The sequence below is a fragment of the Diorhabda carinulata genome, chromosome 8 (genome assembly GCF_026250575.1).
Source record: "Diorhabda carinulata isolate Delta chromosome 8, icDioCari1.1, whole genome shotgun sequence".
In the NCBI taxonomy this organism is placed as follows: domain Eukaryota; kingdom Metazoa; phylum Arthropoda; class Insecta; order Coleoptera; family Chrysomelidae; genus Diorhabda; species Diorhabda carinulata.
The window spans coordinates 4074956-4092703 of record NC_079467.1 but is presented as its reverse complement, the minus strand read 5'-3'; the positions used below and the strand labels follow the sequence as shown (position 1 = coordinate 4092703).

Here is a 17748-nt window from a genome sequence, read left to right as displayed (position 1 = left end):
CTCCACATTATTGACCACTCTATGGGAAAAAATTAAACAGAAAAGATGCGGAAAGCTATCCAAAGATGTTTTGTGTTTGCAGGACAACGGCCCTACACATAAATCTCATGTTGCCATGCAAAAAATTCGTGATTTGCGGTTTGATTTACTAGAATACCCCCCTTATTCGCCAGATTTGGCTCCGTCAGACTATCATCTCATTCCTTAATATGAAATATCCACTGGGTTATTAATCCTAGTCTAATCTAATCTAAGTCTATTTAATTAGTACTCAAAATCTTAACTTATGGCTCTATTGCGAACAGATTGTGAATTAAAGGGGAAAATAAACAAAAAAAAAATATTAAAATCTTTTGCTTTCTTTGAGTCGTAGAGGCGTTATACGCAATCGCAATCGATCATGTAAATTATTGATAAGGATGACTCCCGTACAACTTTATTAACAACAACATGACTATGGGTTTCATATTTTTCTTTGGTATAAACCGTATAAGCTGTTGATGAATTGTAATTAAAATAAAATTTTTTTTTAATACATGGCTGTAATTGCATATTTAAATATAACTTTTAAATCAAAACAACTTTACTTTATAACATTTTCCTCTTGCACAAATTCAAATTTTTTGACAAACCTCGAATAATGCTTTAAAAAATTGATATCTGATGGTTGCATTTTAACTTTTGGACCATGCAGAACTTTTTATCAAGAATAACTGTTTTTCATAAAACCACTAATAAACAACAATTTTTCCATATGGTTCCAACAAGTAGATACACTGTATAAATATTCTTGTGAATGTTTTATGTATTTTCATAACTTTTCCCGGGTTTCTTTGTTTTGTCCCTCATTGCTTTCATATTCAATGTAGAAACAATTCCTTCTCATTGAAGAGAACATAGTTTTAAGTTTGTTTATTTTTAAAAGATGCCCGTGAAATTTTCACCGTCTATAATTTGAAATAAGAATACAAAGTGAAACCACTCATGCGAAGAAAAAACTTCAATGCTTCTATTCTTTGCCCGATAAACAATGGAATGGCTCTTATTCAAATTCAAATGTCGAGAAAGCTATTCAATAATCAGATATGCATGATATATACATGTATGCGTGGAGTCATCTGCCAAGTACCTGTACAGACATATATAGCCAACTTCAATGATATATAGTGAAATTGTTGTGGCTAATCAAACATGTACGGTTTTATAATCGCATCGAAAAAGGTTTCAATTGCTCAAACTCTACGAAATATTCATTTTAATATTGCTGCAATTCTATGTCGAATCATTATTTCTTTTTTTTTTTTATTACAAAATTCGCACCAACCGTATACTGGTTGATTATTAGCGATTTAGAAAAAATAAAGTATTTTATCTCTAAATATTTATTAAATTAAATTTATGATAGAGATCTGCTTAAGGTAATTTTTAAGGTAAATAATATTATATTGAGGTCCTAAAATTTCAGGTATTGTTCCGAGTGGTAGATTTGATGATGATCTTTCTGAGTTAAGAGATGGACATTCTACGATTATGTGTTTTATAGTCAATTTGCAATTGCATTTGCTACATTTTGGTTCAGGTCTAGCATCATGAGTAGCTATGGGTCAGTTAGAAGAACTTCATCTCTACGATTTTCCGGTAGTATTCACCATGGTTTTACTGAGTCTTTTACTTCACGAAGTTTATGTGTGGACGTTGACCATTTGTTCTCCCATTCATTAAGCACTTTACGCTTTAGGATTGTTTTAATATCGGCAGTAATAAAAAAGTTCGCGCACCCCGCACTATCACTATTTACAGTTTCCTTAGTGGCCAGGTCTGCCTCTTCGTTTCCAACAGAATACTATTTTTTTGTAGTTGTCTTGTATATATTGCAGTTGTTGCTTGATTTTGATTTCTAAGGAATTTGTGGTGTGAATTTTTTGAAGAGTTTGGATTGAACTAAGAGTGTCTGTGAGTATGAGGTGATTAGGTTCTTTTGATGAAGCGGCGATGAGTGTAGCTCGATATATTGCATATAATTCAGCAGTGGAAGTGGATGGGGCTGGAGGAGCTTTTAGCATATATTTGGAGGCTGGTGTACAAAGTCCTTGTACTCATTGAGTATATTATTTGAGCGGTTGTCGAAAGAGGTGAGCTGGGTAATGAATTTGGTGCTTTGTCATTATTTCTTGTTATCTACTTCCGATATTTTGGAATTTCCCGTTTCATCTATATTTTGTTTTGATACCACAATATTTGTGTTATCTTTTGTGAGAATCTTGTCCCAGGTCTCTCCAGTTCAACTTATTAGCTTCAAAATATTACTACACTAACCGTAAAATCATTAAGATAGTATCTAAAACTAAGGGTTTGTCATTAATCTTGTCTATCATATACTTCCGTAAGTGTTTTATTAGCCACTACATTATGAAATACCATACACGGTAGTCCGGAATCGTTGTGATGGCGAAATATCCAGGGATCTTAATTGACGTTTATGTTCTGGTAAATGACCGTTAATGAACTGTTGGCTAACTATCGCCCATTGGCAGTCGACTATTGTCCTAAAGCCACTTTAAATGTCTACGTATATGTAATAAATAGATTAATCAGAAATTTGATAGTATGTTAGAATGGCAGTTTAAAGGAGACGTTCAGATAATAATCCCATCAACTTTTCTTTGTTTAATGTACACTTGCTAGCATAGAAATCCGCCCAATGGAAACTCTTGATTAAACTGAATTTTTTTCAAATTATTTATCAGTTCAAAAAAAAGAAATAGACAATTTAATATGCTTTAATGTGAATATAGATAAATGATCAAGACTTATCGTTTATATTTGTCAAATTTTAAAATTATTGCGTTTGCAACAAAAATTTGCATATTATTTGTTTTTTCTAAGCTCAATAATGTTCAAGTTTGTTAGTTTATGGCATACTACACCATAAAAAGCCGCCCAAGTTATTGCTTCAATCTAAAATGGACTTGGTCAGGATGCTGGATCCTTCCATAGTCTATCTGAAACATGTAGAAGGCTGCTTTATTGGTCAGGAATATTAAGAACCGTCAATTTAATGCCGTTCAAGTGCAATGACAGCTCCGTGAGATGTGAGGAATGACTATTAGTCAGTGGAAAGCAAGACGAAGAGTGTAGGAAAATAACCGGACCCCTAAAACACCTGCGATAGGTCCAAAACTGTAGCGTTTTGCACAGAATTATCTGAATTGGACGTTGGAACAATGGGGATCTGTTCTGTGCATGATCTGGGGTGCAATTTCTATTGGGGCACGAACCGACCCTGTGTTCATTCGTAGAGGCAATCGTGAAGATTTTATCATTCATCTGGTTCCTTACGTCGACTACATTGGAGACGAATAACCTTTATGCATGGCCGCACACCGCCAGAATCGTGCAAGAATACATTGCAGAAGTCGGCTTACGGCGAAGTGGCCAGTATACAGTCCTGAACTAAATCCGATAGAACATTTATTGCAGTAGAAAAAGAGTGCTTAACATTCCACAACTAACTTGATTAGATTCACTTAATGCTTTAATTTCATGTTAAACGTAGAAAGTCGATATAACTTTTCATAAATTTATATACATATTAAAGCATATTAAATTTTCTTTCAAACATATTTTTTTTGATCTGATGAATAATTTAAAAAAATAAGTATCGTCAAAAGTTTAATATTTTTGTAAAGATCGCAACAAGTCGAAACGTAAAATTTTTTTCTGTCTCAAAATTAATTATAAATCAGAAGAGACTTAAGATTTAAGACGATTTAGAATCACAAACACATCAAAAGATATAAGAAATTAAAGAAATTTATCACTATTTTATACTGCTATTGTCTTTTATTATTCAATACCTAATCTCATCCTTCAGCATTTGTTATCATTATCCTTCACCTTCCTTATTTGAATTTCATGCTTTTTTTAGACTATACTCTTTATAATAAAAAATTATTTTCAACCTTTCAAAGAGTTTACCACTACTTTCCACCTCTCTTAATTGTTTTGCGACTATATTTTGGGGACTATTTTTGAATCCCCTTCTAGATTTCAATAATTTCACAACACTAAACTAACAACAACTAGAAAGTTTGTGGAAAGAGCATCACTTCGATCAAAACCTCAAATTTGGAATATCTTTGTTTTAACTGAAATTATAAAGCTTATTTTTTTTTCAATTGAAAAAACGTTAAATTTAAAAATAAAAAAAATTTATATATGAATCTTTTTATTTTACCAAAATTGTAATAAACGAGAAAGTTAAAAAAGTGATAAATATCATGTCATTTTCAATTTGGGTTTCTGAAATCCTTGCCGGCATATTTCGCTGATTTACATAGCTCTTCCTCGATTCTCAATATCTGATTATATTTAGCAAGACGTTCGGATCTGCAAGGTGCTCCGGTTTTAATTTGCCCTGTTGACAACCCTACCACTAAATCAGCTATAAAAGTATCTTCGGTTTCTCCCGACCTGTGTGATACCATTGTACCCCATCCGTTACTTTTTGCTAATTGATGTGCTTGTATTGACTCGGTAACGGATCCAATTTGGTTAACTTTCAATAGCAAACAGTTACAAGCGCCAGCGTCTACAGCCATTTGAATCCTCTTTGGGTTAGTAACGGTAAGATCATCACCTACAATTTGGATTTGGACACTAGAAGTCATTTGTTTCCAAGTGGGAAAGTCGTCTTGATCGAATGGATCTTCAATAGATACTATAGGAAACTTATTTATAAACGACTGATACGTTTGGAATAGAGTATTGCCATCGATCCATTTGGACTTGTCTGAATTTGGATTTTTGAAGTCTAAATCATATAAACCATCTTTGAAAAATTCAGAAGCTGCCACGTCCATACCGATTTCTATCTTTCCCGTATATCCGGCCTTGTCAATAGCAGTTGCTATTAGTTGTAAAGCATCCTCTGCACTGTCTATATTTGGAGCAAACCCTCCTTCATCACCTACAGCAGTGGCATCTAAACCGAATTTTTCATGAATGACTTTCTTCAAATGGTGATAGGTTTCGCTTCCCATCCGCATCGCTTCTGTAAACGAAGTAGCTCCAGTAGGAAGTATCATAAACTCTTGCATAGCTAATTTGTTTCCAGCATGAGATCCGCCGTTAATAACATTGAAAGCAGGAACAGGAAGAATGAGATTTTTATTGCCAGCTAACTGGGCTATATGTTTGTACAGAGGAATACCTTTTTTAGCAGCTCCGGCTTTACAAATGGCCAAAGACACACCTAATATCGCGTTCGCTCCTAATTTAGATTTATTTTCAGTACCATCGAGATCTATCATGAACTTATCTATCGTTTCTTGTTCAAGTACATCGAAATCTTTTTCCAGAAGAGCCGGCGCGATTATATCGTTGATATTCTCAATCGCTTTAAAAACGCTTTTACCATGATACAAGTTTTTTGTGCCATCTCTGAGTTCTAAAGCTTCGTGTACTCCAGTACTGGCGCCGGAGGGAACAGCAGCTCTAAACATACCTATATCTGTTTTAAGATCAACTTCCACGGTAGGATTACCTCTTGAATCAAAAATACTTCTTGCATAAATGCTCTTTATGTTCTTGTTTCCATCAGATACTTTCTTTTGACAAGACATGGTTTAAATTTTGATGAAAAATGGTTATTTAGTATAGAGAATTACAGAATTTGACAATTACTTAAATTTTGATATTTGCGCATGACATAAGATGATATTTTATTGAAAGTGTACGACTAGATTGAAAGTGTTGATACGTTTAATAGAAATTTATGTTATAAGGATCACAATAACGATCATTGTGGTACTGTTATAAACATTGACAAGACGTCAGTCGAGTATGATGTGCATGTCGTTTGCAATACCGATTGGTTAGGATTCGATTTTATTTCTTTAGAAGTACATCAATGATATTAATATATGATACAACAAATTACAGAGAAAAAAAGAAAAATATGTATTAACCGAAGCAAAAAAACTACGGTAAAAAACTGGAGAGAGAGAGAGAGCAAAAATTGTTTAACAAAACAATTAAATCTACATAATCTGGTGAGAAACAAGAAGAAATATAGATAAAGGATGAAATTGATAGAATCTTAACACAAGAGGCGAAAGTAGAGGAAAGATGGAAGTCGAATTTTAAGCAACTACTGTTGGGAATATAAGATAATGTATAACTAAATAAAGAAATTAATAAAACAAGTAAACCACGACGAAAACGAAGAGAGTAGTTATAAAAGTGATGAAATGGCTAAAAAATGGAAAAGCTGCCGGTTGCGACACAATAATAACTGAAATGTTGAAAGCTATGGGATAGAATGGTATGGAAAAAGGGCAAAGATACCAAATAGCATTGTTATTATCCATTTATAAGTCAGGAGATAACGAACAATATAACAACTATAGAGAAATAACATTATTGTGTACCTGGATGTAAGTTTACCAAAAAATTCTAGATACAAATTGAGACCAAAAGTAGAAAATGTTGAAGTATACAAGATCATGTATTTACAATCAAACAACTTATAGATAAAGCTGTCTGCTGAGGTACAGATGCATTATTTGGATGTATTGGTTATAGAGAAAGCTTTTGACAAAGTACCGAGGGCAGAAATATTTGAACGATTAGAAAGAAAAAAAATAGATGTTGACGAAATGCAATCATGCGTTTATATTAACGAAATGTCGAACATGTTTTTATTAACAACCTAATTCAAGAGGATTTTTCAACCATATAAGGATCAAGTTAAGGTTGTGGCTTGAGTCTATTTCTTAATAGATGATATAATAAATATCTGCTCATACAACTAGAAGAAAATGTACGTTTTGTCCAATAACCTGCAAATAGTGAATATATTTGAGGGGGTTAATGATGGATATAGTCATCCAAGATCTACAGAAAAACTTTGACATCTAGAACAACACACTAAAGCAGTTTGGTAAGAAAATAGTAGAAATAACAAATAATAAACGTAGAAATAGAAGGGCATACGATTGGAACGATTAGCACATTTAAATACCTTGGAGCAGAAATAGAAAATACAGGAAATGAAGATGCGGAGATTGCAAAGAGAAGCCTTAAACACAAATTACAGCATAAAGACCTGCCTGATGAATAAAAAAAAGTCTCAAGTAATACGAAACTAAATATTTATAAAGCAATTTACAGACCAATATTAACTTACGGCTGTGAAACATGGACTCTCACTAATCGAGAAAAAAAATGCATTGCAAGCTGCAGAGATGGATTATTTAAGGCACGTCAGAGGTGTTACAAAAAAGGATAGATTAACAAATGACCAAATACTACGAGATCTAGAAATTATGTCATTCATGGAATTCATTGAGCAAAGACAGTTGAGTTAGTGGGGTCATTTACAAAACCAAAAAAGAGAAAGACCTAAAGCTACATGGGCCAAAGTAATTGGTATTATACTTGAGAAATGAGGCAGGGAAGCATCAAACATTAATTTCCAATTTAAGCGAAAGTCGTAAACGTAGTTTTATTTCAATATTTCGCTTGGTAATTTGAGGTAACAACAGTTGTTTTTTTGTATTTTTATGCTGTTGTCAAAGCTGAGTTTATTTCAATCCAATTCAAGGATTCATCCAAAAAAATTGAAAATTTAGCCTAATTAAAGCTCGACAAGTCAAACATTGTATTGATATCAAATGAAAAAATTTGAGAATATAACAAGGTATTTCTAGGCTTTTTCAAAAATCTATCAATTATGCAAACGTCTTCATGTTTATGGAGGATTAAAATTAACTTTACGACTGCATTAGTTTTAAACAAATGTATTATTAGAAAGTAGAAAAGTTATTTTATCACAGTAGTGGCAAAAATAATCCCGGATTGTTTAAGAAAGAAATTTAATTAGGAAATATTGAAAATGAATTTTTTATGGTAATGTTGTCAACCATTTGAATTTTTAAGAGAATATATACATCATTTTTGTATTAATATTGAGATACTCTTCGTTAAAGTATGATATTTTACTTTTAAACATTACAAACAAAAATTGCAAAAAATGCTCTCTGAACCCAAGATTTATACCTGTTTTATACATTTAAACAGTATATATATGATTGTTTTTGTCCGATTTCCCAGTTCGATAAGAATAGTTTGAATTTAAAAACAAAATCTCAAAATCATTAACAATTTCATTTGATTTTATAGATGACTGAAAATCTGAAAAGAATTAATAGCGAAATGAATCGCATTGTATTTTCCTTTAATCAACATAGTTCTACGTTCCACTGGGACATCAATTGAGGGAGAATTTTCTTTGGGAAAGTTTGATGAAAGAGTCTACGGCTTGAGGGCAAGTAAGATTAACATCGATTTAACTCTGAGAGAATGTGTACAACATGATTGAAATAATAAAAAGACGCCCTAAAAAAGCTCTAGACAATGATAATTACTTGTAGATAGTAATTATACTCCATTCAAAGTGTTCTTAAAATGTAAGAAATAAAATGTTTATAGGCTTTTATAATTTATTGCTAGCTCTGATTTTGATTTTGGATTTCAATCAGTCTATTTATTTATAACCTTGTGAATAATCTACTAAAGAATTTTTAGGAATACTCGTGAAGCTGGGGACATACCGGTCACTTCTAAATATCTATAACTAACCAATTATCAACACCAGTTTATAGAAATTATGTTGCAAAATAAAATTACCGAAACTTTGAAAAATAAACAAAATACAAGAAGGGAATGAAAAAACAAGAAAGAAGCACACAAATGATGAATAAAATGTTTTTCTACTATAGTTCTATTCGACATGTGACAAATTTGGATTTCATGACACCGAAATTCATGACACGACACGATAATAACTATGAAATTCTACATTTATTGCTAAAATTATCGTTCTTGAGCTGTTTACTCCTTGCTCATACTGTATAAAACTTAATTTTTTGCAAGTTCCATTGTACGCAATGCAAAACTTATTTGCCCGATTAGCAACTATAAGAGCCATCCATAAATTACGTCACGTTAAGGGGGTGGGAGGGGGTTGACGAAGTATGACATTGTCTGAGGGTCCTAAATTTCGTCACGTCACATTTCAAAATCTATTATAATCTAAATGTTAAAATACGAACTATTACTTTACGAAAACCTCAGCAAACTTTCTACTTCTCATAGCCTGAATTTCTGAGGCTATGCTGTATATACAAATGCATCTCAAGTATATGAAATTATTATAGGATTGACCTGGACCTTCACTTTCCTACGTTTTGCTGTGATTCCTGATGCTTAAACCACCAGCAAACCCTCGCCAATTCGCCAGCAAATTTACTTCGATTCGTCTATGCTTGATTGATACTACCGAGTGTGCGGTTCTATTTAAATAACTCCAAATAAGATTCATTTAGAAGTTATTTAGTTCAACTCTTTGTGTGTTAAAGTTGATTCAGTCTGAATACTATAGAAAATAGGAATATCATCAGGCATTACAAATCCTTAAAAATATAAAGTGCATCAAACTTTTGGACCTAAAATTCAATTCGTAGCCAATTAATTATATATTTTGCAATATTCTTATTGTTTGTGGAAGTCCTTTTTTCACTTCGTCAGTGTGCCGAAGTTGTGCGATGGTGGCAGAGAATGAAATGGTTACAAAAAGCGTGTAATTGATTGAGTAATAATTACCAAAATACGTAGCGAAACAGAACGCGCGTTGTATATACGCCACTTTTCACAACCAAATACAAATTAGAAAGTTGATTTCCCCATTGTGTACGAGGGTTGCCATCCAAGATTTGAATTTGAAACATTCATCTTGGTCAAAAAATAAAAATAAATCGCGAACGATGATTTTCTATGAGTTTCGACGTTGATTAAACCGATTAACTCGCTATGAGTTTTGGTAATAAAGCACTATCTTGAATCACCGTGTTTCACTGGTTTCCGAATTCAATCGTGGTCCTTACAAGATGAATTTCTTGAAGGTCACCCAAAATCGGCTCTAGTGCCAGAAAACATCAATATATGTGACATATTTGGGTATTAGTTTTAGGCATATTACATGAACATTCTTCTGTCAAAAAAGTTTGATAGTGTTGGATACCACATAATTTGATAATTGCTCAAAAAAAGCTCGTGTTGATTGGTGCAAGGAAATGCAGAAAAAATTCGATAGCGTTGCTTCAAAAGATGTTTAAGAGATCGAGACACGCGACGAATCATGGATCTATGGATATGAACCCGAGACTAAACAACAATCGCCCATATGGGTCTTTCAAGACGAGACAAATTGCCCAAAAGTTGTTCGCACACGAAGCACTACGAAGCAAATGGACGCCTGTTTTTTCGGAATAACTGGACATCTCGTTACCGTTCCATTTGAACAACGTAGAACGGCCAATTTTGTCAATTTTGAATGGTACACCAGCATTTGTTTGCCAGAAGTTTGTGAAAATTTCAGATTTTAATTTAATGGAGAATATTTTGAAAAACAATAAAGCCATTTCCATTTATAAATATTGGTTATTACTTGTCTGTCTCAAAACTTAAGTACCAACCCTTGTATTATAAGAAGCAGTTGATACGTTGAAAACACATGTTTTTGAGTTACTTCAGAATAAAAAAAATGCTTCGACAATTGGTTCAAGCGCGTGCAAAAGTGTTTTGATTTTAAATGGAGAATATTTTGAAAAACAATAAAGCCATTTCCAGTTATAAATATTTGTTAGTATTTGTCTATCTCAAAACTTAAGTACCAACCCTTGTATAACTGATCTCGGTCCAATGAGAGGTCCACTATACGAATTCAAAGAAAAAATGTGATATCAAATATTACTATATTTTTACCATATTGAAAGTTTACTTGTTTTGAAACTTATATATTTCCAGTAAAAACAAAATAATAGTGAAAACAAAATTTTTTAAGTCATTATAATATAGATGCTTCGCACAATTAAGACTTTACCAAAATAAAATTCAACAGATACTAATTATTTGTATAATTTATGCGGTCGGATAATTTAAATTGCAAAACTCAACATCGTTCAGTTATTATAAAAGACTGGCTTTACTTCTAGAAGTTACTACGGCTCAAGGAAATTGAATATTCCTCAGCTAAATTGAAATCAAATGGGATGATATCCACTCGAAATTTCATTATACGCTGGCATTACTTAATAAAAAAAATACAAAATGTTATTACGGTCTCTGTTATTGATATCGGGGTTTTCTTACTTCCTCAGCAATTATTACAGACGCTGTGGAATTTTTCTTTTCTCAAATTGGATCATTTCTGTACACGTTGGAACTGTTATTTTTTCGCATTTGTTAGTTACAAGGGTAATTTTTCAAAGTTCAAATTAACTCAAATTTATATTGAAAGTTATTGCGGAAGCTAAATAAATTAGATTTTTAGATATTCAGATTCCCATTTAACAAAATCAACGATAGGATACCAATTTTATGTAAAATCGTGATAGTATTAACTGATCGATTCATAAACTTGACTTTCCGTTTGCCGTTACCGTTCGCGGTTGACGTTTGCCGTTTGCAGCTTGACGTTCTTAACAAATTATACTATTCTATTAATAAATTTGACGTTACTGCCGTTATTCTATAAATTTTGTTGTTGTTTGCTCTAGCCGACGGGAATTCTGCAAAGTTCGATCGATAAGAAAGGTTAAAATCCTCTGCTATCTCTCCGATAATTTCCTCAATTTATTTGATGTTGTCGTGGTTAACAGAGCTAATGAAACATGTTATGATCGACTTCACTGTCCCCAAAATATTACTGTAACATTTTTCGTATCCCTAATTCAATTCCGACAAAGAAATAGCAGCCTAGCAGCAGGGATAAAGCAGACGCAAAATAATGCGGAGAGTATCGACTTGGAAACAGAGGCTCCCATCCAGAAGTCTGTAAGCTCTGGCAAACCACAGCAATTTCTTGGGGAGTGTGGTGACACTCTAAAAATTCCTCTCTTTGACATTTTTGATAAGTTGAGATATACTGTTCATATCAATGCTAAATTATACAAAACAATGAGATCGGTGGCTCAAAAACCAAGAAATGGAAGTCAGCCGCATTATTCTAAAATCAACTTGAGAGTGTTAAAAAGGATTTTTGTTCAAAATTGACTTGCTAATTACGAAATTAAATAATCTAACTACAATAGTTATTTGTAGGTCAATGACTGAGAGCACTACTCGTCTGTTGCTCGCTCGTCCAACAAAGTAGTATTTCAGCCGCGGCGTACACAACATTTTTTATACGACGCCTAAGTTCCAAAACTTTTTTAATTACACTGAGGAAAGAAAATAAATAAAAGAGAACTATAAACATACATAAAAAGTAATGTTGATTGTACCTCCAGGACAATTATTAATATTAATAATATTAATTAATATTGATGGAATCTCTGTAGATGTGTTTGTGTCTTCCATAGAATTTGTTGATTGATTCGTATTTGTGGTGGAAGAAAGTTATGCAAAATCATCAAGTGAAACTGTCAACTGTGAACATTGAAGTGGCTAGAGTCACATTTGAGGAAGTTAAAGTTGTCTACTCCAGAGGGTCCCGAAAGTGTTTTGCAGTTCGGAACTGTCACTTTCACTACATGGAACACTCAAAATGCAACTTTCGGTATGTAAATGAATACAGAACGAATAACTTTAAGATGGCGTCGTCTAAAAAAACATTTTCAAGAGCTTGGGACAGGAAAACCTACAGGAAAAGTTGATTTTTTCCCTTATTGTTCGTGTTGCAATAAAGAAGCATTTAGTGATGAGAATTCAGAAGAAAAATAGATTAGCATAGGCAAAAGAACACCATTTATGATCTTGAAAACAATGGAAAACATTCATTTGTAGCGATTTGAAATATGCGTTGGTGAGTCTTGTCATAAGAACTAAAGAAGTATGACTATCTTTAAAAGAAAGGTGAATTTTCTTCTATGATTTGAGGAGTCATGTCAGCAAATGGAATGGCAAACTAAAACTTTGTGGAAAGCAATATGAATCCAGATGAGGACCTTAATGCTTTCCAAAATAACTCAACATCTCAATTTGAAAGCGTGGGTTCAAATATTATTGAATGTTTTTCATAGGGTTCATATTTTCCTATAAGGAAACTTCTGTTTTGTATTAAAACTAAGATAAAAAATATATAAAAAAATGCTTCCAAATTAACTTTGCTTTGAGTCCCATGGGAATTTGTTTTCGTTTTACAACTTTTATGTAAGCTCTTAATATAATAAAGAGACATGCAACTATCATCTGGAGTAATTGTATAACTCCAAAAAAAAAAAAGGAAGAACATAAATATGACTAACAAACAAAAATTAGTTACTAGTTTACGTAACAAGAATATGCCTCTTTGTTAATTAAAAGTTTCAACGAAATGTATAAACATAATGAACAAACTTTCTTTTTCCTTACACATATAGGCGTAATTAATAGTTATTATACTACTGGAAACAAGTGGAATGAGTTTATCGCAATAAAAATAAAAATAACACGGGCAAAACACTGATACAGCGGCAGCGGTTATATAAAACAACTTCACAAAGCTTACAATATGTCACTTAGTTCTGCTTTGTGTAAAGAAAATGTCAAGTAATCTCATAATTTGGACTGTGGCTCTTCTCCTTCTCTTTGCAACTATTAGATACTTTGGATTAAATGTACGAGGGCTCCTACTAAAGTTCTGAGATAGGCAGATATTTATAATATCAATTTTTTCATTCCGATTGAGGTACCTTCAAAACATGTTTCTTCAGAAGTAGAAAAACGTTGGTCTCGCAACTTACTTTGGATCTGCGGGAATAAGAAGTAATCATTGAGTACCAAGTAAGGACTGTACGGTGGATGAACCATAAATTCGATGTTAAAACAGACCTTTTTTTTTCGTGTGCAAACTACTTTTGTTGGATTTGGCTCGTATTGGAAGACCCGTACAGTCGTTTTTTGTATATTTTCGGGTTCATATGCATAGATCCATGATTCGTCGCTTGTCACGAACTTATAAACGTCTTTTGAAGCATCGCGATTGGGTTTTTTCAGCATTTTTTTGCACCAATAAACAAGAGCAATTGAAAGCTATGCGGAAGTCAACGCGAACAAATCTTTTTGACAGCCAAAAGTTCATGCAATATCGGATGTATGCGAGATGAACTTATGCCCAAGTATGCCTCAATCTCACGGTATGCCACATATTGCTATATCAGATTATGCACATCATCGATGTTTTTTTGCACAACAGCTGATTTTGGACGAACCAGCGAAAATGGTGTCTCGATATGGTGCTTCACCAAAAGTCGAAGCGACTTGATCGGTACACTACTGTTGGTTAAATTCACGTCGAACGAAGATTTTTATTTTTTTATGAAGATTATTGTTTCAAGTATCTATAAACAACTCAAATAGCACTTGTATGACAACACGTTCTGAGTACGTTCACCATTAAAAATGTCAAACTTTATGATGGCAATGTCAACTAAGAAGTATTTTAAATGTTATAGTCAAAATATATATCATTTCTCCAATTCTAATGCTACAACGTGTCTTTTTCTCTATTAAATTCATTCTTACATCAATAAACATTGGGAAATCAACATTAGCTACATATTATTTTCAAAAAAAGTCTAATTAACAACTGAACTAACATCTAATGTGACTGTACAAGGCTTTGCGCAATTCTCTCGAGGATAAAGATCGATAAAAGATATGCTATAAAAATGATACTATGAAGAATGTAGCCGCATATTGTTAATAAAAAGTATAAATGTGAGAACTGATCTATCATCTATCTTGCTGAGACATTGTACCCAAAATAAAGTTTATATAGAGTCTTCCAAAGAATGTCTGCATCATCAAATAAAGAACAAAATTACCAAAAAAGTGAATTCATTCACTAAAATTACAGGAAAAACATCTTCTAATATTGACAACGAGAATTTCTATGTTATTATGGCTAAAACTATGTAATGCCTCTGCCTCAATTATATTGTGTATTGATAACAAACTCGTTGCTTATTAACCTAAATGAGGACGACAGTGATCTTTTTCTATTTCTGTAAAAACTAATCCTATTAATTCTAGTAGATTTAATATTGTTCTTTTCATTATTCGAATTAATTGAAAACAATTCATACTTTTTTTTTTCTGAGAATCTAACCGATTGTGTAGCCGTTGGCTACACCTGCACACGAACTCTAATACATAATAGTTTCTGAAAGTTTTAAACATCATTCGAAAAAGGTTTACAAATTTCTTGCATTTCAAAAGAAATGTCACAAAAGGGGAAAACTGTTTCGAGACCTTGTAGCATCAAAATTTATCCATGGAGAAAAGTGCTCAGGGATATTTTCAAAGAAATTTTTCTCTTTTACAGTCGTGACAATATTAAAATTATTTTGATCTTACAATAAACAAGATCTACTCTTATCGCGAAAAGTAAGTTAATAGTTAAAAAATAGTTGAAAATTTTTGCCCTTTAACGGAGAATATTGCATTTAGTTACAATATTCCATAATTGTTATACAGATGCTGTAAAATGTTTTATTTTGACCTTCCACATTTTTATTTGTTATCAATTTCAATATATACCCCTCCTCTAACCCCTCAACGCTCTATGCGAATCTTCTATTGTTTGAAAGAGTGCTTTAAGTCTTCTTCTGTTTGCTCCTTCAAAATTCGCGTCACTTTCAGTTTTATTTCAGTTTCAGTTTTTTTGTGCCATGCCCCACCTAAACTCTTCTAAAATTCCTATACCCCCTTGATTAATAGGTTTTAGGAAGAAATCACTACAAAATTGATAACGAAACTATATATATGTAAATGAGTTTCCAAAACATGCAATGGAAAACTAAAATTTAAATAAAAAAAAAATAAATAAATACAATCAAGATCTCTTTTCGTTTTCTTCTAGGCAAAAATCTTAAATCTCCGCTTTTCCTCCTCTAGAAAAGTTAGCAAACACAATTCCACGCTACCACCACAACCCCAGACCTGCAGAGGAGCAGCTCCTATATCAGGACATTCTAACAAACCCTCTTCTTATTAAAATTTCCCGTATCCTATCAAATTCTATCCAACGAATCTCTCACACACACAAAGCTATGTCGTTGCTCCTTTTGGTTTAACTGTCTGATCATTTTGTATTTCTGCGAGTTCCTCTTGATACTGAATACGTGATACGAATCCACTAACATTGACTGCATCATCCATGTTGGAAAATCAAATCGTTTCAAATCAGGAAATGAAAGAGAAGTAAATGAATTTGGCTGTTATATAAGAAAAAATTAGAGTCAACAATGAAAAAATATCACTTAAACTAAGAACAGAATCTTCCTCTATCTAAATTATTACTTAATCTACAATTAAATACATACGTGGTTGATTAAAAGAAATGATGGTCAGACGCCGCTGGCGTTACAACACCACTTGTTTGACTCAACTACTTCCGAGTCGAGTGGTGCTCCTGTGAGGTTTTTGTTTTGAATCATCGGATCAAAGATTTCTGCCGAGTCGCCTCAGCTCACCTCCTTCATGAGTGTTCTTTGATTCAAATGCAAACGACTGCGTTGTTTAGCGAGATTTTAAAGCGTCTGGGGATCCACGCGGAGCCTGTAGTCTGCCACGGGAAGTTTACTTGACATCGCCAACACTCAAATTGATATTTTGGTCTCCACAAAATTTTTTAGGAGTTTGTTTTTTCTTTTAGTTTGGCATTGTAATCTAGCATTGCATTTAAAATGCCGAGAGCAAAAAGATTAAACTCGGATTGCCCACTTTAACAATTAAATTGCCCCACTGTTTTTGACGTGGGAGGACGATCTGGTCGTCTTGGTCATCATAAAAAAAGTTAAACAATTTAAAACATTTATTGTTATATAGAAAGATAGAAAAACCTACGCGAATGGTTCCAAATACCAGAAGCTTCGAATATAATTCATGCGGCGCAAAATAGAGAAGTCTATCAAATGATGATCGCCAATCTTCGGTAGAAGACGGCACTGAAAAGAAGTTTTACAAGAAATTACAAAAAAATTCGTTGCTCTACTCCTACATTTAACATTTTTCGAGTGAAACACAAAAAATTATGCAAATGAGGCTTTGGTTATAGTACTTTGTTTACAGTAGCCACATACACTGCATTCGTAATAGATTGTTTTCCACATAAGAACTTCTTTAGATAGGTTAGGATAGGTTACACTCGTTATTCAATAGCCATACCTCGTATATCTCGAATAATACTGACACGATCCTACTTCTAATTTATCTACTAGCGATTACCTTCTATTTTCAATGTCTTATTTTCAAATTTCATAATCGTTTTTTCACTTCGCTTTGTGTAGTACTTTTCTTTTGCTATTCATTTCGTTTTTTCTTCCAACCTCCATTTTTTAAGATCCTTTTGCTGAATTGTTAATCAATTCCTTGTTATTTTCATGTGGCTCTCTTTTTGGTAAACTTGTTATATTAAAAAATAGAACCGGATTGTACGTAATCAGATGAAAAGCTCCTGGTGGTTCTGCTGTATAATCCTGTATTAAGAAAAATTTACGTGACGTGTAAGCCTTCACAATATAAATAGTTAATCATAAACATATAATGATGTAGATACACATAATACCCTGACATCTCACTTTTTCTTATATAAAATAATGATTACAACACATGTGGGAGAAAAATGTTATAAGTAAAATATTAGTTGAAAAATATTTGATGCGATTCACTGATGCGGCCCTTGTGATGCTTTAAAAGCGA

The 17748-nt window shown here is 32.8% G+C and overlaps 2 protein-coding genes across 4 annotated transcripts in view; one reads left to right on the top strand and one right to left on the bottom strand.

Moving 5' to 3' along the window:
* The window catches only part of LOC130897384 (rap1 GTPase-activating protein 1), an 848316-nt gene that overhangs the window by 558889 nt on the left and 271679 nt on the right, over positions 1–17748 (top strand). The window lies entirely within an intron of this gene.
* Positions 4212–5953, bottom strand: LOC130897385 (enolase-like). Its single transcript, XM_057806219.1, has one exon. The coding sequence runs from the start codon at positions 5622–5624 to the stop codon at positions 4290–4292; it is 1335 nt and encodes a 444-aa protein (XP_057662202.1). The 5' UTR covers positions 5625–5953; the 3' UTR covers positions 4212–4289.

Coding starts and splice junctions, on each gene's coding strand:
- LOC130897385 (XM_057806219.1), bottom strand. CDS start 5,624: ATGTCTTGTCAAAAGAAAGTATCTGATGGAAACAAGAACATAAAGAGC.